General features: G+C 39.8%; 1 protein-coding gene across 2 annotated transcripts; it reads right to left on the minus strand.

The window, feature by feature from the left end:
- Positions 1–746: 746 nt before the first annotated feature.
- tent4a (terminal nucleotidyltransferase 4A) lies at positions 747–20,516 on the minus strand. Of its 2 annotated transcripts, none has more exons than XM_044139273.1 (13): positions 18,184–20,516; positions 16,096–16,219; positions 12,235–12,281; positions 12,017–12,137; positions 10,298–10,405; positions 8,860–8,988; positions 8,515–8,728; positions 7,312–7,438; positions 7,127–7,230; positions 6,855–7,039; positions 5,535–5,693; positions 5,296–5,349; positions 747–3,619 (listed from the first exon to the last, which is right to left on the minus strand). In XM_044139273.1, the coding sequence occupies exons 1-13, from the start codon at positions 19,005–19,007 to the stop codon at positions 3,464–3,466; spliced, it is 2,352 nt and encodes a 783-aa protein (XP_043995208.1). In that variant the 5' UTR covers positions 19,008–20,516; the 3' UTR covers positions 747–3,463. The 2 variants fall into 2 exon arrangements, with proteins under 2 accessions (XP_043995208.1, XP_043995207.1); XM_044139272.1 differs by having other exon boundaries at positions 748–3,619; positions 5,176–5,349; positions 18,184–20,515.
- Between the last annotated feature and the right edge of the window lie 2,579 nt (positions 20,517–23,095).

Below are 23,095 nucleotides of genomic sequence, written 5' to 3' on the forward strand. Positions count from 1 at the left end.
CTGCCACAAAAACTCTTCGGAGAAAAAAAAGAAAAAAAAAAACTCTCCATACTGCATTTTGTCATTTACTAATACACTTTTATTTAAAAAAAAAAAAAAAAAAAACAGTGATTGAAAATGATCAAAATAATACTTCTGACAATATGGGTTACAAAGCCTGCCTGAGAGTGGACTCGCTGAAACATCCATCCATTTTCTTTACACCCTTCTTCCCTAAATGGGGTCGGGAGGGTTGCTGGTTCCTCTCCAGCTGCATTCCGGGCGAGAGGTGGGGTACACCCTGGACAGGTCGCCAGTCTGTCCAGGGCAACACAGAGACATACAAGACAAACAACCACGCACACACACTCACACCTAGGGACCAATTAACCTGACAGTCATGTTTTTGGACTGTGGGAGGAAGCCGGAGAACCCGGAGAGAACCCACCATGCACAGGGAGAACATGCAAACTCCATGCAGAAAGACCCCGGGCCGGGAATCGAACCCAGGACCTTCTTGCTGCAAGGCAACAGCTCTACCAACTGCGCCACTGTGCAGCCCTCGCTGAAACATTAATTCCTGAAAAAAACTTTACCTTTGTATTGCCCACCCTTAGTCTCAACTATTCAGTGCTTTAAACAAACTCCATTTCCCCAGTTCTGCCAAAAGGAGTGGGCCTTAATCCTAGGAAGTTGTTATTCTACCCAAAAAATTTGACTTAAGTACTGCGAAAAAAAAAGAAAAAAAAAGTAGCTTTAGTGAACATAAATGACCTCAAACAGGAAAAAGTGTAGTTGGATCGAATGTCAAAACAGAAAGGTTTTTAATAAAGTACTTACATCAGGGCAGTAGTAATAAAAAATATGCTTTACAGCTTTAGATATTGTAAACCCTTTACATACAAAACACAAACAAGAAACTGGCAGTTTTAAAATATTTATTTAAAAAATAAAATAGAAAAAAATATATTTACATAAAAATGTCAAAAAAAAAAAAAAAGGAGAAAAGCTTGGCAATGGTTCCCTCTGGTCACTGATTGACGAGTGTCCAAATGGAGGGTGACATGAACTGACAAGGCTAGTGATGGGCTTCAGGTCACCAGTTTAAAATCCCTCATTGTGTCCCATTGGGGGTACAGGGTATATTACATTGCATCAACATGTAAATCTCAGCGACCCAGGCGACGCTCCGTGCCTCTTCATTCCTGCTCACCATTTTTGTTAAAATACCCAATCTGAACAAGTGAGGACGAAGAGGAAAAATCTGAATAAGACTTGTTAGAACCGTTCTACCAACCACCTTTGAGGTGAGGAGGAGGGAAGCGCAGAAGAGCAAGTCTCCTTGGACCGCTGTGATGCACAGAATCTGAATCCATAAAGACTTCCAGAGATAACTCGCAACTCTAACCCAGCGAAGGCGCCTTCCTTCACCGATTTCATCCCAGGTTCAGAGTGGACGAGTGGTCAATCACATCCACTTTATCTCTAGCTAGGCTATCTGTAGCCAAACACGTCTGAGCCATCTTCGATTTCCACCCTGAATGCATGACAAAAAACCCATTATTGTGATTTTATTTATTTTTTCCTTTAAACTTTTGGTTAAATTTAACAAAAATAGGACGCCAGGTGCAGTTTTGACTGACAGATTAGAGTTGCTGAGCTATCTTTGAAACAAGAACATATAAATAAATAGTTTCAACAGTGCTGAAGGAAAAAAAATCTCCGTAAAAACTCAAGAATTGTTTTTCGGACACTTTGGCGCCCCCTTTTGTTGAAAGTGCCGCCGGAAGAGAGCAAGCCGCTCTCTGGGCGCACCACCTCTCTGAACCGTCAGGCTTTTTTTTTGTTTGTTTGTTTTTTGTAATTTGTAATTTTTTTTTTTCCTGATTAAAAACTTGCATTGGCAAGTCACAAATTCTCAATTTCTCACACATATATATATATATATATATATTTTTTTTTACTATGTCACACATTACACCAACCCAAGACGTAGTCGCTGGCATAAACACCGCTCTCCCCAGTCCATATTTATGACATATGTAGAAAACTATAGACTTCAGTACACGTAAGGGCCTTCATTATAAAAAAAAAGGAAAAATAAAGGGGGGGGGGGGGAGTTCACATGAGTTGGCTCAAGCCTGAGCGTCAGTCCGAAGCGGTGTAGTCATGGGAACGTACAACGGTTGACACGATAATCAAGACGAATCCTTTTGCATAGTAATAACACTAGTTCTGCTCAGCCTTCCACAGACCTGTTTGAGCATATATATATATATACACACATATATATATATATATGTGTGTATATATATATATGCGTGTGTATGTATGTGTGTGTATCTGTGAGTGTTCGCAGAAAACGGACACACACTCCAAGTAAACACAAAGAAAGGCATTGCAAACAATTAGCGGAAGTACCTGGCAATTAAATATACACCAGATTCCTGGATGGAATCAAAATATAAGAGTTCTTGGTTCAGGAAGAACTAACTCCCATCAGGTCTCACCCTCCCACCTCCTCTTTCTTTTTGTTTTCTCCCTCCATTTGTTCCAAAAAGGAGAAAACTTCACTGCTGAGCGTCTTAATATTGTCGGACTGCACTGATTTATATCCACTACTCAGACTCTTGATCTTTAAATTCAAGTAAACCGAGCTGAAGCGTTTCCTAATCCCGACCCCCTCTTTCCCCTGTGTAAAAGATTTAGTGGAAGGAGGATATGCACAATCACATCAACAAAACTTCGAGGTTGAAACTCAACAAGAAGTAGGATGAAAAACAGACAATATTGCAATCTAATCTTTCTTTGACCTCCACATTGATGCCAAATAAAGAAGATTAACACATTGGAAGAAAAAAAAAAAGGAAAAGGAGGAGGGGGCGGGGTTTAAAGTTTAAAGTCAGGTCCATCCCAACTTTATCACCTACAGAGATGCACGCTCTAAGCATCCACAGATGTCGCCCAGGGAGACGCTTTGTAAACAAAATTTTACAACTACAAAAATAAAAATATAAAATGCCTTTACATATACACACACACAATTAAATAACAGCTTTAATTTTGAAAAGAAAAAACATTATTGCACCAAACAAACAAAAAAAAACAAAAAAAAAAAACGGCTTAAATGTGCTGGAAAAAAAGAAAAAAGTGTAACACCAAACCACTAGCAGCTTTGCCGCAAGCATTGGAGAGCGAGGTCGAGTGAAGCTGGTAGTGCCGCCACCGGTGGAAATGACAAAAAAAAAAGTGACAACACTGACAGGAACATAATACTGAAACGAAGAAGAAGAGGAGGATGCGGACCTAAAGGGATGCTGCTCCGAGAAAGCAAAGTGAAAACAGCTGGTCTCTGATCCCTCTGTCTGTCCGTCCAGTTTATGGGTGTCAAGTTGGGGAGACCAAAAAATAAAAGATAAAATTAAAACAGAAAAAAAAAAAAAAAGAGACGGAGAGAAAGTTAAAGGGGAAGAAGCAGTGGTTTCTATCTGCTGAGGCTGACGGGCAGGCTGTCCCTCTTCCTGCGCCGTGCCCACGAGTTACGGTGGTACTGCGCGTGCGTGTGACCGCGGTTAGCCAGGGCGGCTCCGTTCACCGGCGGCGGGTTGTGGAAGCCCTTCACGTTGAACTTCGTTCCACTCTGGGGACGAATTAAGGAAAAAAACACAGAGAGGGACAAAGAGTTACCTTAAAACTCACAAAGCTGATAATCAGATTCAGCTTGTGTTTGTGTTCACAAACGAGGAATTTGACTTTCATATCAAGAGAACCCACATATGTATCCAGCATATGTGGGTTCTGCGAAGGTGTAATCTTTTTTTTTTTATTGTGAATTTCCTTAATAAAGGAAGCAATCATCAGAATAAACAAAAATAAACATTTTAAATACATCATTAGCTCCGTTTACAAAACAAATAGGCGTAAAACTTTGGCGATGTTCCGCTAAAGTAAAAAAATATATATCGTTGCAATTGCGGTGTTTTCTATTAAAATGTGAGGGCTCTTTCCCCTAAAATTGGCATATTTCTATTAAGAAAAAATATTTTTGTAATTTCAATTTCCACATTTCAATTAGAAACATAATAAAAAAATTTAAAAGTTTTGATAATTCTACTTTTTTTTGCATTAGCTGGATTGGGATTGGTGAGTTTTTTTCTCTTTTTTTGCCTCATGTCAGTTTGTATGCAGCAAAATATGAATATAGCTCAGGTTGGTTTTTACATTTGTCCACGCTATGATTTTTAATAACTTATCCTGTGACCAAGCTTATGCCCTTGTGACTTTCATCTATTTTCTTATCCAATAAAAACATCGCAAATTGTTTTTCAAAATTAGCAGACTACTTATAAAGTTTGTGCACATTCATGATGGAAATGCAACTACTTATTACACAAGCAAACTTATATTGCACAGAATAGACTAAAAACATGCACAACCGAAAGAAATGTAAAATCGCACCCAAAAAGTTATCAAAATATGCACCTTTTCTTCAAATGAAGGCAAACTTGTCAAACCCTTTTTTACATTAATAATAATTAGCTCTTTAATTTTTACTTGCTCAACAACAAATTAAACATGCAATATTTTAATGAAACAGGGAAAAATAAAATACAATTTGGTGTAAAAAAGAAAAAAAAAAAAGTTAACCTTATGATTTTGCCCAGCGGTGCAAAACATTTGGACACCACAGGTGTCTAGTACAAGCAAGTAGCATCCAGAAAAAAAAAAAAAGAGAGAGAGCGAAACTTTAATTCAGGTAGAATTGTGTGAGCAGGGCATAACAGGAATGTATCAGCTCATATTGACTCTGTGCTAGCCTTGAACGGGACAGCCAATGGGGAAAATGTGCGAGCAGACCTGCCAAGTAAAGCTCAGCATCTGTTGCAAAGACGGCGGCATGAATTTGCAGAATTGCTCTGCGGTCTTCTTAAGAAGCACAAGTCTGGATATTTTATGGGAAATCATAAGGCTCAAACATGCAGTTTTACAGCTGAATATGTCACCTCCAGTGTCAGCGTTACTTGCTGCTGAAAAGAGGCGGGTTTGTGTGAACCGAATGAGAGAAAAAGAAATAAAATAGTGGCTGGAACTTGTAAGAGACGGACGAATAAAGGATGAGCAAAGCGTAAGGATGAGTGAGAGACAAGGTTTCCCTTGATGTAGTGCATGAGAGCGTTTGCAGCATCCGGCGCCTACCTTGTGTGTGTGGCTGGAGTGGGGGCTGAGCAGAGGCTGGGGGCTGGAGGGGGCAGGGGTATGAGCATGGGCTGGAGGGGGCATGTGGTAGAAGGAGGGGAGCCCGGTGTCCATACACACCTGTCTGCCAGGCATGGAGTGCATTGCAAGACCGCTGGGCAGCGAGACGTGAGCCTGGAGAGCAAACAGGACAACAATGGGTTTCTATAGAAACTCTATTTTAAAAAGCCATTTTTTAAAAAATAAATATGCTTATAATTTGAAAGACTTTTTTTTTGTCTCGTCTTTTTTCAGCCACTAACAATAGTATCTATGAGGTTCAAATGTGTCGTATTGAGGAAAGAAGGCTTGCGGCCTACCTGCGAACCCGGAGGAAGCAGCAGATGGCGTCCTCCCATGCCGTGCTTTCCGGTGCCCAGGTGGACGCTCGGCTGCAGGGCGAGGCCGAGTGCCGGGAAAGACGCGTACGCCGACAGGGTCGGCGGAGGGAGGCTGTATGGCAACGCTGAGTCAGAGTCCTGGCAAATCCAAATAAAAAAATAAAAAAACAGCTGTCAGGGAGAATAAATCATTTCCGGGATGTAAAGTTTTCTATAATCGAGTTAGTCTAAAGCTGATTGAGTGTTATCAATTGAAAGGTAAGCAGCCATTTTCTCAAAAACCTGAGTTTTCTCTCCGATCAAGACGACCAACCGTCTTCTCATCTAAAGGGTGACATTTTTCATAATACGTTGCTTATTTTTTTTTTTTTTAATGACAATTTTCTTACATTATTTTGTTTTTGCTGTATTAAAAACTAACTGAATAAACAGAAAAAAATGTGATTTTCTCAGACTATTAAACTTAAACATATTTATAAAATACAACCAAACAGGAACCTCTTAGGTTGCAGAATAGAGAAATAAAAGATGAGAAGAAAAATGTTTGACACACCTAATTCCCATGAACAGAAAGAATTCACTCCACATACAAACACTGAAAACTGTATATCAGTTGTCCACACACAAATTTGTTTTAAATTATGTTCCTCCATCTGTGCTGAAAAGTATTTCCTGGATATTTTCTGGAAGGGGCTTGTTTGCAGCGTTTGATAACGAACCAGTTTACAGATGTTGCTCTTGAAGGAACAATAAAACTTTGCTCCACCAAGTGCATTAACCCACGACAGCCCTCAAAAATCAACCCTGCTTACTGGCTTCGTGTTTATTTTATTAATCTTGTTACATATTTTGTTTGTTATGCTCTGCTTTTCAGACATCTTGTCCTCACCTTCAAAGTACAACATGAATTCCTGGATGAGAAGTCGGCACTTTACTGAATGAAGCACCCTTAAGGTGAAACTTGAGGAGTTTGTCAAGTGTTTATATTTCCAAACAAAACCGCATAACGTTCATTTTGCCTCCCACACCAAACTCTGTTCGGACAGTTTCTTTAATCCACTCTTAATTCCCTCTATCATTTTGATTTCTATGTTGTTTCTATGTTGCTTAAGGGTAAACAGAGGCGCCCTCTTCTAGATGGAGGCCAAACTACAACACTGAAAGACGGTCTAAGAGGACATTACAAGCTAATCGACTGGAACTAACTTTAATCAAATAATTCCTTAATCCCCAGTGAACTGAATGAGGATTTGCAGAATTCGGTTTTTAAAAAGCTGCATCGTGAAAGGCGTGTCTTACGTTGTCGGAGCCAGACAGCGAGGAAACGGATGAGGCCGATGAGTGCTGCTTGGGGCTGGAGATGGACATAGGAGAGTCTGCGCTGTGAGGTGAAGCGGAGTCCCTCTGCTGATCCTCAGGACCTACAACACCACCACCCAGCACACAGGACTCCTGCTCCGAAACAGGCTCCTTGGGAGAAGAAGCTACAGGAAAACATAAGCGATGATTCACACAAACAGAAGAAATCTGTGACATCATCTTTCAGATGCTCTCCGGAAGCCCGTCGCTACCTCTGTTGTCCGTCTGCGGCGAATCCTTGCCTCCCCACTTCTTAATAATCCACTCCCTGTATTCAATGACTTCTTGGGTTAATCTTATTATCCTCCCCAGCGTGCTGTGGAGTAAGACGGACAGTTTCATATGAGCGTCTCGCTCTGATCCGTGAAAAACAAACACTTCTCGGCTGAATCCTCACCTCTCGCGGTCTTTGTTGGGGTAGGACTTGGCGAGCGGCGTCACGGCGTGACCGAGGACCGTGTAGGCGTAGTCAAACACCTGCTTGACGTGCATGGCACCATAAGAGCCCCTCCCCACGTCGTTACCTATGTGGGAAGAAAACAAAACTGACTGTTACATCGTTTCATAGTTTTGCTTGAGAGAAATAGGGATATTATTTATTGATGTGCAGTTAAGAGTAAAGACAACATTTGGGCAAGATACGTTTTCCTCTCTGATTTTGTTATCTAAATTTTACTGTCCAAGGATTCAGTGATACTATTAATTTGTCAAGTGTTTATATTTCCAAACAAAACCGCATAACGTTCATTTTGCCTCCCACACCAAACTCTGTTCGGACAGTTTCTTTAATCCGCTCTTAATTCCCTCTATCATTTTGATTTCTATGTTGTTTCTATGTTGCTTAAGGGTGAACAGAGGCGCCCTCTTCTGGATGGAGGCCAAACTACAACACTGAAAGACGAATGAAATTTAAGGCCTATACTGCAAAAGAAATGCACAAGCTTCATCCAGCCAACTTGCAATAAATTTGCACTTACCGACGCAGAAACGCTGGCTAGCTAGCAAGGGTATGTTAGCATATCTGCATGTGACAAACTTTAGTCTGACAGAAAAGCCCAACCAAGACAAAATTTAAGATCTGTGATTAAGAAATTTAAGGCCAACTCAGCTTTTTTTAATGAATATAAGACAACTTAAAACCTTAATTTTAGACGCACATATTTAAGACTTTTTAAGGATGCACAGACACCCTGGAGACGGCTGACTGACAGACCTGCCTACCAGGTCACATCTGCATGTGCGTGGTTTACATTAGATACTCCACTGTTGCTAATTTAAACTTCTCAGAATAATAAATTTTTAAAAAATAATTATTTTCTTTATGGTGGATCTCTGCAGACCGAATGATTAGAAGAAGCGACATCTCAGACATTCCTTCAGCTTATTTGCATTTGCAGTGAAAAGAAAATTGAAAACCACAGTAATGCAAAAAAACAAAGCAGCCTGGCAACACAAATAAGTGAGAACCCAGAAATATCAATAAATCAAATGCGTTTCATCAAAACCAGACTACAGAAAGTTTCTTTTTTTGTTAAGCAACACAAAACAGCAAAATGTGTGGTTTGAAGAAGTTGAGTTTGAATTGGATTGAGTTGCTTACCTGGAAGCAGTGGGTCCTCTATGCAGAGCATGGATGGGGTGTATCCGTTCGTCATGGTCTTCATCACTTCCTCTTTGGGAACGTACGCACCTCCGTTTGAGATGCGGATCCCTGTTTTCAAGTAGTTGAAATGACGGCCGTACAACTCGAAGAATTCGATCAGTAACACGCCCAGGTTCTGGTTGGGGTCTCTGGCGTCGATACGTGGATGGAGCTGAGGCAGAGGGAGGAAATATTTTAGCACCTCACTTCTTAACACTTCAACATGAGAACTACTACTAAACATAAAGCGTAGAAAACTCCAAAAGAGGATGGGTAAAAAGCCTTTACATAATACAACAATACCTGTAGGAAACTGATGACCATAAGGATGAGGCTGTAAGAGCTGATGCCCCCAGTGAAGACTTCGTTCAGATCTCTCTGCAGCAGAAACTGCTTCAGCACAAAGATCAAGTAAGGCAGCACCGGATACTTCTGTAAGAGACGACAAAAAAAAAAAAAAAAAAAAAAAAAAAAGCAGTCCAACAATGAGAAACCTAGTGGGTAACTGAGAAGAAGGAAGAACAGGACAGAAATGGGAATGTTGGTGTTGTGGTTTTAGTGAAAGGATAAAATATTGTGCAGTTCATTTCTGCCCAACAGATTTAAAGTAAGAGTGCACCGATACATTCGCCAGCTAATAAATCGGCCCCAATTTTTTTATTTTGGAAGTTCGGCAATCAACTTTCTTGATATATTTAGCAAGTTTTGAGACCAAAAAAAAAAAAGAAGAAGAAAATCGACATCAGACAAAATCAGGATCGGCAGGTCAGGCTTTTTAAAGATCGATAATCAGCCAAAAAACTGCAATCGGTGCACCCTAATAAGGATGAGAAAAATAACTTAAGTCTTACTTGGACTTATTTTAGGAAGGTGACAACAGTTAAAATTGTTAAGTAATAATATGTAAAAATGTAGCCTAATGCAGATTGAGGATTTGTGGAGCATCAGCTTTATGTTAATCAGAAAAGCAGCTTTTCCTATTTTCCTTTGGAAGCTAAACTTCTCGTATGGAGATATAATTAATGCTTTCTCTAAGGTATTGAAGCTAACAAGAAGCCCTTGCTCCAGCTTCTATTACATGAGTACTTGACACCTGGTGCTTCACCTCCTTCCCTGAACACCTCGCCTGTTAAAGATGGGCCATCATCGTCACTCGGCGCTCGCTGAGCTTGACGCTGAGTGATGCTGAAGGCCGAGGCCTCTCAGGCTGCGACACGCATTCCCGCGCGACAAGAGATTAAACAAGGTGCGAACCAGGGGCGGGCGAAAGAACGGATCTGACAGCTTGCTGGAACATAGCTGCAGACATTCCTTTCCCCTCATTAGCCAATAGCTGTGACTGACACGGCTACAGATCCGCCTTCAGCAGGAATTTCTTCAGAGCCAAGAGGTAAAAAATAAATAAAAAAAACTCCAGGCAGATGAAGAGATTTCGACAATACAATCCTAATTAGCGCTTTTTTCCCCCCTTAAGTTTAAACAGAGATGAGCCAGCTCGCCTGGAGTGAACGACTCGGACTGCTCAGCGAGTCGAAGAGGGAATTTCCAAAGTCCTACTTGAACGCTGAAGCAAGAACTATAATTATGTGACTTGAGTGGCTTTTTGTGTCTATTTTAATACATCTCCATGACCTTTTCTAGCTCTATCCCTCCAGCTGTCGGCCATTGATCTGATTTAGCCGGAGAAACTCGCAGTGAACTTGTGCCTCGCGTTCATGTGCGAATGCGAGTCGTCAACAACCTTTAAGTAGTCTTTAATGAAGCTCGCCGCCTTCACCCCGCTTTTCATGTTAAAACTGATGTCCACCTTGACCTCGGTCTCTTGGTCAGTCAGCTTGATGATCGGCACCTGAAAGAGAGATTTCAGAAAGGAAAACAAAAAACAAAAAAACAGGTGTTAAACGACATCCTGTGTCCCAGACTGAGGCGCTTCAGAGCGGAGAAAAACTAAACCATTAACCGTTTTAGAGTGGCAATTAAAAGGGAAATGCAGCATTCTGGCAGTTTGCCGGGGTTTTGTGCCAATACCACAGGATATTAATATGTGCCAGCTTCCGGAAATGCTGCTATATTGTTAGCATGAGCCCTTCCACCCAAGCTGTTGAACACATTACGATTAGCCGCGGAAAGATGGCTCTGGATTTAACACAATGGAGGGAAATAATGGCGGAGGGGAACCATCTCTGACCTCAGGGTTCCTACATGTTGGCCAAGTCAAAACTCTGTGACTCTGAAGAGCTCAGTGCTTTTTTTCCTAATCTGTTCTGAGAGTTTCTTTAACTTGTTTAGCTAGAGTAAGTAGCCGTAGGTAGAATAATAAGCAGTCCAAGACAATGTTGTTTGTTATTATTTCAGTCATGAATTGACAAAATCAGGCTGCTACAGCACACCTGCTCTAGTTTGCCAAGGCGCTAATTGAGTTACATTTTCATTTAGCACTTTAGCTAACTTTCAAAACGTTTAGCTTCCCTAAAGTTACTTTATATGGATAAATTCACTAAACATTTACTGCTTAGTAAAAGTTGAATAAAGCTTTCGTTATCTTCAAGTCATTAGACTTTTCTATTCATGGTCTTATTTTGAAGCACGTGAAGAATGTTTATGTAGCAGTTCCGTTTCCTCTCCTTACGTTCTCTCCCCCCTAATGACTTTATTTCAAACAAGAATAAAATATGAGCAAAATATAAACACAAATACCATATCCAAGACCATTCTAGAATATGTAAATGATGTCAAAATTAAATTTGTGCTCAAGGGTTGCAGTTCTTAGCGCAAATATAATTTGAATTGAAGTTGGCGCTTTAGCATAGCACTAAAATGTTAAGAGTACTTTAGGGTTAGTCCAGCTAACGTTTTAGCTAGCAGAGCCCACCACTGGCTATTTATTCAATCAGGACAGCTTCGCCCCCAACCCCCACGAATAGATAGTGACCATAATTAAAACTGCTTCTTATTTTTGGTCAGTCTATTTTTGTCTGATATTTAACTTGCTTGTTGATTAGAAATATTGGGGTGACAGAAAAGTACCCCAGAACTAATCTGTGAGGGAGTGAATGGTAAAGTATGTGCAGTAATACAGATTTAACAGTCGTTTCACAGCCTGAGGGAGAAATTGTATCTGCTAGAGAAGATGTACAGAGTCATTGACAAGGTTCACAAGTTCAGGCCACTGGAAGTCCTGATCACTATGAGCATTCCCTGAAAATGAGTCCAATTATTGCTCTACCATTGTCAAAAATGTGGGAGAAAATAGGAACAAGTTCTAAACTGGAAAAAAATGGACGACCAATCACAGACTGGGAGAGTCTTTAGTCTCCAAAAGTCATTCTTGTTTGTTTAACGACATTCTTTATCGCCATATCAGCAATTAGATGTTCATGAGGATCTTTAAGAGGAAACGTAATAATGTTAACGAGCTGGAGTAAAACTTAAAACAAGATCTAAGCCACACTTTACTTACTGTAGCCTTGTCCAGCACTTTAATGGAGAACGGTTCAGCCACATTGTGTTTCCGAAGAGCTTGCTCTAGCTCTTGCAGCGGAGGGCGCTCCCACTTCCCTAACACCACCAGGTCAATGTCGCTGCGGGTTAAAGGAAAAAAAATTAAATAACGGCAAGCTTTAAATAATAACAGTACAGCAGGATGTAAAGTGACAGCCTGTCTCTGCAAGACCTTACCTTGTTGGAAGGTAGAGCCCCGTGCTGAAGCTGCCAAATATCTGAACCTGGTGAAAATGATTCAAGAGACGTTACTGAAGTACTGCTGAAGATAACCACATCTGTCTAGATGACATATTTTAAAATCGTGATGCATTTATTCAGTTGAATGTTTGCAAACTGCCATCAACAAAGGCATTTCTGGGTTCCACTCAGGCGACATAAACCCTTGCCAAGGTGAGTATACAGCAGCCAATTGAAGCACACAGAAGGTTTGGAAACAAAAGGCTGGGGCTTTATGGAGGGGAGTTGAAGTGAAAGCTATTGAAAGGAAGCAGAATGAAGTTCTTTCCCTTTCCTTCTGTTAAATGCGACAAGGCAACGGCACGAGTACGGGGCTGAAATAACAGGCTGGGATGTTAAAAAAAAGGAACCTGGAACAAATGCAGGGACTTGAGTCCATTTATCTAACAATGTGGCTCACAGTGGAAGTGGGAAATGAATGAATCACCGCCGCTCGTACTTTAAGCCGTTAAGTAACGAGCGGGGAAATGACATTAGTCTTACCGCACTGCGTGACCCCTCTGCTTCTACATATAAGTAGTTAGCACTTTAAAGGGGAAATGCTACACGGTTGTATAATAACATGGTACCTGCAGGATTCAGCAAGTCAAACACACGACTTTTTAATACGTTTTCAAACGCCATCTTAAACGAAAATTAATATCAGAGATGGCTGATCCAATTCCTATGGACCTTGCACGATGAGGAACTCGTTTGCTCTTTTCCAGAAAAGCGACCAATAATATTCAGGCATGTGAGATTTTGCCCTTATATACATGTGAGCTTGGGACGAGACAAAAATTGTAAAACAAAAAAAAACAAAAATTGTTGAAGACTTTTGGCGCTATCGCCTCCAGTGTGTTGGGTTTCACCCCAAGTGGTGGTGACTTTTGCGCCTCGCTGTCATTCGTCCCGTTATCACCTATGATAGATGCGAAGAGCTAGCAAGTTGCTAGCTAGCTACCGGTAACTAGCAGGCATATGTAAGCTGCTTGTTACCGGAACCCTCACGACGCAATAAGCTGTCTCAAACTTTTGCCTGACAGAAAAGACCAACGAGAAACAAACAACAAAAAAACTACATACATGTAAATATGAGACTAAAAAGTCTTGTCAAAACAAAAGACGTGTTATTATGTTTTAAAGCTGTCGTGCACTATTTTAATAAATTTAAAACGTTACTTTTTAAATACATGAATGTAAGATTTTTGTTTAAGGATACGCGGACATTCTGAATAAAATGTTCAGATACATATTAACCTATTCTGAACGAAAGTTATCAAATGTAATTTGATTACAAAATAATTTTAAGAAATTAGGTTATTTCCTTAAACCAAATACAATTAAATTCTTAATTGTATTTAAGAATTTAAATAATTTATTTAAATTATTTAATACCTCATATTTTTCTTTTACTTAAAATCTGAAGTAAAAGAATAGATTTTTGACAACTGGAACAAAAACAGAAATTTGATTCCACGCTGTTGAATTTGAGGCAGATAAGACATGATTTACTGTGTAATACCACCAGTCACCACAAGGGACTCTTACATATACGGTGAGAATATGTAAAATAATATTTATTATCTTTATATAATGTTCTGTACGTTTTACTGCATTCAACTACTTATACCTTCAACTAATTGTGCTGATTCATATGTCAAAACGTTGTGCTTTGTCTGGAGATTTCTGCTATGACTTTTGCCAAGATTCACTTTTGTAGTTTTTGAAATATTTGTGCTTTTGTGGAAATTATTTTTGTCCCATTGAAATACATTGAAATTCTACAAAATTTCCACAAAATTCTGCTAAAATATTCAGCTTTTTCACAGCTTACTACTCCTGCCTACTTCAACCTAGAAACTCCATTCAACTTTTAAACAAATCACAAGACGTTAAACTATATTCAAATGTCTCGGCTTCTTGATATCTCTTACGGTTTTTCCACACTTGGGATTTTTTAGGCAGATTTTTGATAGTTTTCAGGTTTACATGGTCCTCCCATGGTGGAATTCTCTAACGATTTTTGAACTTTTCATGCTTTTTGACAAAAAATGATGCTGTTCACACATGTACAGGAATAATTTATGCATTAAAACGTAGCCACACATTTCTACTTTAAGGAACTATTATTATTATTACTACAGGTATTACTGTTTTCTATCAAACTCTTCTGGAGTAAGGACATGTCACAACTTCTCCTATTCCTTCAATGTATTTCTCGCTTGTGCTCTGTTTCTATCTTTGTGTCAGCATTCTGCTTGTCTACCTTTCTGTACATGCCTTCTACTTTTACGGTCTACAAAGGTCTTCTGCAAACTTTCATCAATTTGAGCAATTCATACATCAAAATTTTCTGCTTCTTTTGATACTTTAAGCTATTTCTTTTGCTAATTTTTTTAACCATTTCTGGTTTTGTACCAATTTCTGCTTCTGCTCATTTATGCCATTTCTTTTGCTTTTTTTTCAGCTTTTTCAAATATTTCAGATTCTTGTGCTTTATTCTGCTTTTTCTTGCATTTCTGCAGCAATCATTCTACAAATATGCATTCTCTAGGGACAGCAATTTTTCTAGTTAAAATAAGTACTCTTCTTTATGAACAGGAATTAAGACTTTTTAGATGTACTGACTTCATATGACAATTCCGTGGTATTGAATTGGAGGTCTACTCAGCTCCAGGTTCTTGTCCAGTTGTCATTTGGGTTTATTAAAAACAGATAGAAAAGAATTTACATTGTCGACTTTACATTTACTTTGTAGGCAAATGCAAAGCTTTCATTCAAAGTGGTTGTTTATTGACATATCGTCGATAATTCGATCCGAACGGTAGCGTGTGCTGCAGAGACGTATCGAGATCCCGTCTGGTTACCGTACTTGTGCAGGTCGTTGGCTGGTTAGAAACTCAAATATCAGATATTTTTCTGATCAGTGAACGCAGCAAAGCTAAGCATCAACGGCTTCTCTTCAGTGGAAAAGATTTTAACTCAGTAAAAAAAGAGTCAGAGCAGACGGTGTCCATCATGCTAGTCAAAGGAATCACAGATGTAAAAAGCTATTTCAAAGGAAACGGTATTATTTTTAGACATGTTGAGGCACGTCTGTGAGAGAGCAGGACTTTTAGCAGATACCTGGAGGACTGAGCAAACTTTCTCCATTTGATCTTCCTGAGTTACCAATCAGCCGGGGAACACGCTGGATTAGAAAATATTGGCAGCCTTCAGGACATTTCAGAGCTAAGGGTATTATCACACATTATCATCGCAATGTTAATTGACGATTATTTCAATCGATTAATCGGGATTAATTTGATTAATTGTGCCAGTCCTGCATTCCTTACACAACTCAATTTAAATGCTTCTTTACACAATGTACTATTTCGAAACAATATTGTTTGCATATTAAAAAAGACAGAACAGAAAAATAAAAAACGATTAAAATTGAAAATCCAGAAATATTTTGAGGTTTTGTTTAAAAAAAAAAAAAGATGTTTTAAAATTCAAATAAAATTTCAAATTTCAAAGTATTAAGTAAATTAAACTGTTATTGGCCTATTAGTTTTATATAGAAAACAATGCAAAAGATGCAATCATTATAAAAATGTATATATATTTGGGCCACCCCTTAAACATCGAGGCCCTGGGCTACTGCCATATAATCCCTTTCTAAAGTCTGGCCCTTTTCCAAGTCGCTGAAGGAAAATGTAGAAACACAACCCTTACAATTCCATGTTGTGGAAAACAAAGAATTGAGAGAGTTAACACTTTTAGACATGTGAAGCCCTCTGAAGCCCGAGGTGCTGGTGAACTCATGGATCTTACATCCGCAGTAGGCCACAGCTCCTTGATGATCATCTCTATTCGCTTCACCACCTCCTTCCTCATAGCTGCCTCTTCAGGTCGCGGGGACATGAAGTTGTAAAAGTCCATCACCTCTTCGTGGAGTCTGAGGAAGAACAGAACCCAGGGTCGTCATACGTCCAGAAATCGCAGAAACCATACGCTGCTCGAATTGTTTTCCCTCATACAATAATGTCACAGCATATAGCACTCAGTGTTAGATTATAACTAGAACTAAAAGGGAGTACGGGAAACGGGTCTCTGCATATTTTCGGTCCAAATGTTGCTGCGTTACTGTACGCCTCGCTCAAGCTGCTTACAGTTGGGAGCGCCGCTCTCTTTAACGACGTCCAGCTTTCTACCAGGCGAGCGTGTCACAGCATACAGGATGAGACTGCAGAAAGGAGCAGCATTTGGTCACGCAGGGTTCTCACGCTGGTATGGCAGCAGGGACAGCAAGAAACTCTACAGCTTCCAGGGATAAAACCTCCACCTTGTTTTCTGTCCTCGTACTACCAAACCCTTCTAGGAGCTGCTACTAGCTTAAAAAAACAACAACAACAATAATCAGAGATCCTCTCTGTCGGAGGCTGTAATTAATTTTATCTGTAACAAATATATCAGTAGTTTTTGTTTAATCCCAGCCCTACATGATGCGTTATTTGTCAGGCAATTTTTATTGGCGGCTTTTAAACTTTTTAGAAAAATTCACGCGCCAGGTTGTGCAGCACCTCCGACTATCAAACCATACGCCTCCAAAACATTTATTTACGACAAACAGAAAGACAATTTCTCCTCATTTAAATTATGCATATCTTTTCATTTACACTTGAACGTCATGAAAATAATAGGCAGCAGCCCTCATGTTCCCACAAGTGTGTTCAAAATATAATAAATGCAGTCTGCTTTGGCACATGATCACCGGCTAGCCTCGGTAGAACAGGTTTAAATCTTTCAAAGCACAAGTTTTCTTCACCCCTAGGAGGAGAAATACAGTTAAACATTATATACAAAGTGCACCGCATAGCAAGCGAGCAAACGATTGGAACGCTACTACTGCTTCCTTTTAGCGATATAACAGCAGAAAACAAGCTAATCAGTTGCAGTTTTTGACAGAATGCCTCTGAAGAATTAGCTACTTATATCCAAATATTACCATTACTTCTAATTTCACTGCATCTTTTACTTGCTATACATTTTTATTTGCCATACAGCCCTAATAAAACAGTATTTCTGCCTGCTTGTATCAGTTAAAAATGTCTGGTCATAGTTTGTAGTGAAAACTGAAATATGATTCCCCCTCCTCAATTCTAAATAGAAATTTTTGTTTTATTTTTTACAGTGGTTATAAATGTACAACCTAATCTGCCAATGGGAAGGGGGAAGAAAAGATTTTAAAAAGAGAAAGATATTAAATGAATAGCACAACTTTAAGTATTCTACAGTGATGGTTAGCTTGTCTTTTTTTTTTTTAATTCCTTAAAATAAAATTATAGTTATGCACAGAGTTTAAAACTTATCACGAACCTTAAAAATCATCAACCAAAATAAGTTATTACTTCTTCTACACTTAATCATTTTCAAACATCCCAGTAAACAAATCAGGACACTTCCGGTTCCTGTCCATAGCTGCTGCCTAGAAAATCGTTTCCTAGTTCGTTCACTCTATCGCGCCTTGCTCTGCATTTCGAAATTTGGGACATACTTAAGGCGGTATCTTCTATTCGCTTCTATTGACATTTACTGATAATATCTCAAACTTCCCAGCAATAAATTATTATAAATAAAAAAAACAACCTACAAAGTGAGCTACGTAGGACACTACAAGTGGACAATTCAACGGCAGTGGGCTAGCCAGTCAGCCAACGAGAAAAGAGCAGGAAGAAAAAAGAAAAGAAAGCATTAAACGAACATCTCTACTCAGTGGAGTACTTTCAAAGTTCAATACCATACTTCGAATACTGCTATTTACTAATAACCTAAGTTTAAAAAAACCCTGAGTGGCGGACACTTGAAAGCAACGACATAAATACAGACGTTACTCTATTTTAAATCCTTAAAGCAACTCACCCAAGCACTCCTGAGCTGTATTTCCTCTTCTTCCACGGCGTCCAATTGTTCACATGATTCCCATTAGTGCAGTTCGAAAGCAGGTAATTCATCCCATAGGTGCTCGCCTTGTTGTCACTTTTCCTCCGTCCCGGGTGGAGATTGTGTGTGTGATTAACGGGCACGGCAGAGTGGTGGACCTGATGCTGCTTCGCGCAGATCTGCTGCAAATTAAAAGCCGGATGCTCCTCCGGGCTGCGCTGATGGTACAGGTTCGCGTTGTTTTCCGCGCCGTCGCTCAAGCCGAGGAGCAGACCGGCGCCGCCGACGTTCTTGTTGAAGTCGCCCCCCACGCTTCCACCCAAAGTCCTTTCGAGAAGCGAGCTGCTGGAAACGGGATTCTCTGTCCCCGACTCCTGCGAGGACGACGAGGAGACGGAGCCCGTCTTCGGGATCGGGATTTTGGCCCGGCTCGGCTCGTTCGCCATCGGGAGGGAGCTCTGTGCGGTCCCGTTGGTCGCCGGTGTCCCTTGCGTGGAGGTGGCCGCGCCGCCGCCGCCGCCTCCGCTGCGTGCGGGGCAGTTCATGATGCTGTGATGGCTGCTGCCGTTACTCAGGCTGCCTGTAACGTTCCCGTTGCTCGGGCTGCAGGCGCTCTTGCACGATGCCGCGGCGGCCGCCACATTATTCAAAGCCATCAAAGCCGCATAACTCACACACCGGCTGTGGTTCCGACTATGAGCGGAAAGCGTCCGTACTCCCTGAGAGGTCTCCCAGATTTGCATCCATAAGGCGTTCGCAGGTCCTTTCTGCTCCGGCTGAATCCAAGCTACCCTCGGATCCATTCAACTCCTCTGCCTGCTAAACCCCCCACCCTCCACTCCCCCGACAAGTAACCTGTCGTTAGCGAGCCCGTTTTGAATCTGCGCCGCTGTACCGATTCCGACGAGACTCGCTGAGCTATTCGGTGTCACAGAACGAAGCGAAATAAAAACATGAAATCAAGTTCGGACCATTAATAAACTGGCCCTCGTAGCTGCAAGAATGCCGTGATTCCTACGGGAATTCAATATGGCGTATTCTCTTCAAATCAGGCGCATGCGCTCTGCTCAGTTTTTTTTCCTTTTTTAAATGACTGTGCCCCCATCCACCCACTCCTCTTTTTTTTCTTTTTTTTTTTACTCCTCACAGTCGAACGAATGAAGAATATGACAACAGAAACACCTAACATTTTATTTGATAAAAGTAGGATTTACAGCGAGCAGTTGATATTTTTTTAGCAGTTTTCTGGAAGTTCAACGAGGTCGACGAAACCGGGATTTCAATTTTCCGGATATCACCAATAGGGGGCGCATGGAAGGGAAGCTACAGGGATCCCCTCTCTGTATGCCACAACACTGGGTTTAAATCTTTCATCTAGGTCTGACAAATATTGGCACCTTAACCACAAATTGCTGTCCTAGAACATGTAATCACATGTTTAAGTTGTAGAGGTGGATTTCTGATCATACAAATTGGTATTTAGCAGCTGCTAAATTGATATGTGGGATAAAAAGCCTCCAGGCTGCTAGAGGAAAACAGAAGAAAATCTCCCCAAAAGGTACCTTCCAAAAGTATTCAGACCTCACTAAAATATTCAGAAATCTGTATAAATCTAAATTTTCATTTTGCTCCTTCCATGTTTATCAACTTTGACCTTCTTTGTGGTTCCCACTGAAAAACAACAGCATAATGCTGCCATTACAGTGTTTCATTGTGGCGTAATACAAGGTAATGGTGTGCTAAAACAACACATAAGAAGTGTTACGCTGGTTCCATTTATCTCAGAAGTTGGAACTGGGAATGACGTCACACCCAAGTTAACCATCATTCCAGCTAGCATACAGGGAGAAGTTCGGATTCCAATATGGCGACACCCAAGTCACCATTGTTCATAACACCTCATACAAACGTCATCTTAAGACGTACTTCCTCACGCAAACACCACTTTTAATTGGTTCTTCTGTAGTTTCAGGTTACATTGATTATAGTCGCAGTACAAGTGTGTGTTATAAAATAAATGTGTTTCCACAACAGCTTGCTATTGTTGATGCTAGGAGCGGCCATGTTGGACCTCAAAATTGACTTTCAGGCTTTCTGAGTGGGAAGTCTGACTTTGAGGAGCATTCTGGGTGATTTCTTTCCAACCGGAGAGCTGGAATTTGTTATCTTTGACTACAAATGGAACACACCATTAACATACTCTGAGTTGTTTGGATTCCAATATGGCGACCCCCAAGCAGCCATTGCTTGAAGCTACAAATTCTTACGATTTGAAGCTGCAATTTTTGAGTTTCGACTACTTTTCGAATGTACCAGTTAGCAGTGTGTCTTATTTACACTTATTAGTATTTGCATGTAAGTCAAGTGGTTCAATTTCTAAATGCGTATTCTTCAAAATAAATAAATAAATATGTCTAAGCAATTTAAATGTCTTGGCAGGTTTGCTGTTGTTTCATAAACTGTCAATCTAATGAGAGTAAATTGCTTCACCATGAATTCTTTAGTGAGGCGCTGTGTGTTTTTGCTGTGTTAGTGCAACAGGAATTTCTCCGTCTCTGTTTATTGTTACATCCGTTTTTTTTTTTAAAGCAGATGGTGTGGATCATTCTAGGTGCTGCTCTCTCCAAACCTTTAAAGCTCTAAAGTGCCACAGACGTGCTGGATAAGGCAAAGCAAAAACATTGTGTACGCGTGCAAAAAAGGAGTGAGAGAGAGGAGACGGTCTACTCGCATAATTTCCAGCCTCAGTCTGTTACTCATGTGCGGCATGTGACCCCGTCAAGGAAACCCCCCCTAAGGGAAGCCATGTGTCAGCTAGGATATGTAGCTGTAGCATACTTAGGGATGTACACAGCTACTCACTCACACTGTAAGCCAGCGGAAATCAAGTCAAAACATGCTTCAAAGTGACAGTGTAGCCTGAGAAGGTTGTTGCTTTCAAACTGCTGCTTTATCTTATACTCATCTTTTCATGTTTGTAAAAGATCTCTGACTATGCTCCCTTCTATAAAATGATAAAATGATTATACATATGATTTTTTTTCTTCTAGACTGCTTTTTGTCCATCTTAAAATGGATAGATTGAAGATAAAAACAAAACAGTAGAGAAATTCAAGTCTGCTCAATAGTGCCCTCTACAGGCACGGATAATTGTTCAGGTATTGGTAGCAGAACATTTTGTTCCCTTGTTTTTTTTACATATGCAAAGGCTTACTTCAATCTGGACAGGAAACATATTTTCCACTAATGTTAATATTAACAAGTATCTGAAGACATATTGAAGACTTTTCGTCTAAAGAGCTATCTTTTGTCATAAAAAGGAAGGATTTTGTTTTTGACATAAACAATGAAAATGTCAAATTTGATCTTTTAAATGCAGGTTTCAAATCAAACTAGATTATTGATTAGTATTTTAATGAAATGCTGCGCTGAAAGCGTCTGCCTCTGGAAGACAGCATTACGAAAATCTTTCCCGACTGGACAACTTAATGTCACAAAGTGGAATATAATATTATAAACTATAGGTTGCTATTTTGTAAAAAATGAAAAGTCATGACTCAAACAATTAGTGATAAAATTAAAAAATATATCACACAGTAGGTATTAATTTTTTTTAAAACTTTTAGTAATAGGTACTGAACCACATGATTTATTTCAATAATTAAGAAATACATTTATTAAATTATCAAAAATGTTATTTATTTTATGTAATCATCTGCGCATATTAAATTTACTATAAATCTGTGGGACCGCTGAATCCCAAATGTTCCAGATGTAAAAAAAAAATAATAATAATAACATAGTTCTTTGCAGCTAACTTAGTTGTTTCTGGTAAGTTATTAAAAATAGGTCGTAGGAAGTAGCTGTGTTTGTGGTAAATAAATCTAATTCAAGCCTTTCAGGAAAATTTTACTTAAAGAACATAAAGATTCATCTCCAAAAAATGTTTTTTCTTTGCAGCTGAAATAACCAACGCACCAATTATATCAGTGCAATTTAATTTAAGCATTATCCATTTACTGTATCCGTTTCTTTTTATCATTTTGATACTTTTTTGTAGCTGTATAATTTGCTCCGAGTGAAAAACGGTTGAAAAGATGTCATCTGATTTCTGAACTTAACTGGCCGTAAAAGAAAACTATCTAACTATGACTAAACAGCACAAATCACAGATGGAAGCGGCCTAATCCCTAATCGATTGATTAACTGCATAGACATCAATTCACTCTAAAATATTTCTGTAGATACGTTTGGAATTAACATTTTATTTTAGGTCTTGTACATCTAAACCTACCACACGGCCCGGAGAAGAAGCAGAAGGAGTGAGACGCCAGCAGGGATTTGGAAAATGAAGGACGTCAATCTGACAGTGCCATCACAATTCATCATGCTTGGATACAGTGGTTAAGTTTTTATTGATGATGGGTGGGAAAATTACAGCAAAACACGTAGGTCTGTAAAAATTGTTGACGGTGACATCTCAGTGTAGCACTAAGCTGAACTGCAGAGCCTTTAAGGGGCAGTATTATGTAAAATAGACTTTTTTTTAGCTTTATAACGTTATAATGGCAATCTAAAACATACTTGGAGTGTTGCCTTGATTCTTTCATGCATGTTTGAGGAATCTTTTAATCTCCCATGGCAACCAGACGACTGTGAAAACGCCCGGGTGTACCTAGCTCCGCCTTCAAGGACGAAGCTCCTCCTCCTGCAGTTCCAGTTTTCCATTTTATTGTCCGGAGGTGAATGTTAAGGGGTTAAGTCATGTTTGATATACATACAGCATTTTTAGAACAACTGAAGTTAACACAATTACTTGATTGTGCTATAAAATGGCACTATGTGCCTGGAAAATATATCAAAACTTTCACATAATCTCATGTTGCAGACA

This window comes from Gambusia affinis, linkage group LG14 (genome assembly GCF_019740435.1).
Source record: "Gambusia affinis linkage group LG14, SWU_Gaff_1.0, whole genome shotgun sequence".
NCBI classification, from domain to species: domain Eukaryota; kingdom Metazoa; phylum Chordata; class Actinopteri; order Cyprinodontiformes; family Poeciliidae; genus Gambusia; species Gambusia affinis.

Excerpts from the sequence above, each read along its gene's own strand:
- tent4a (XM_044139272.1), bottom strand. The coding sequence starts at position 19,007 with ATGGATCCGAGGGTAGCTTGGATTCAGCCGGAGCAGAAAGGACCTGCG. Across the intron at positions 7,439-8,514 it reads AGAGGACCCACTGCTTCCAG|GTAACGACGTGGGGAGGGGC; the intron begins GTAAGCAACTCA and ends CTTCCCACATAG. Across the intron at positions 5,694-6,854 it reads CGCTGTCTGGCTCCGACAAC|GACTCTGACTCAGCGTTGCC; the intron begins GTAAGACACGCC and ends TGGATTTGCCAG.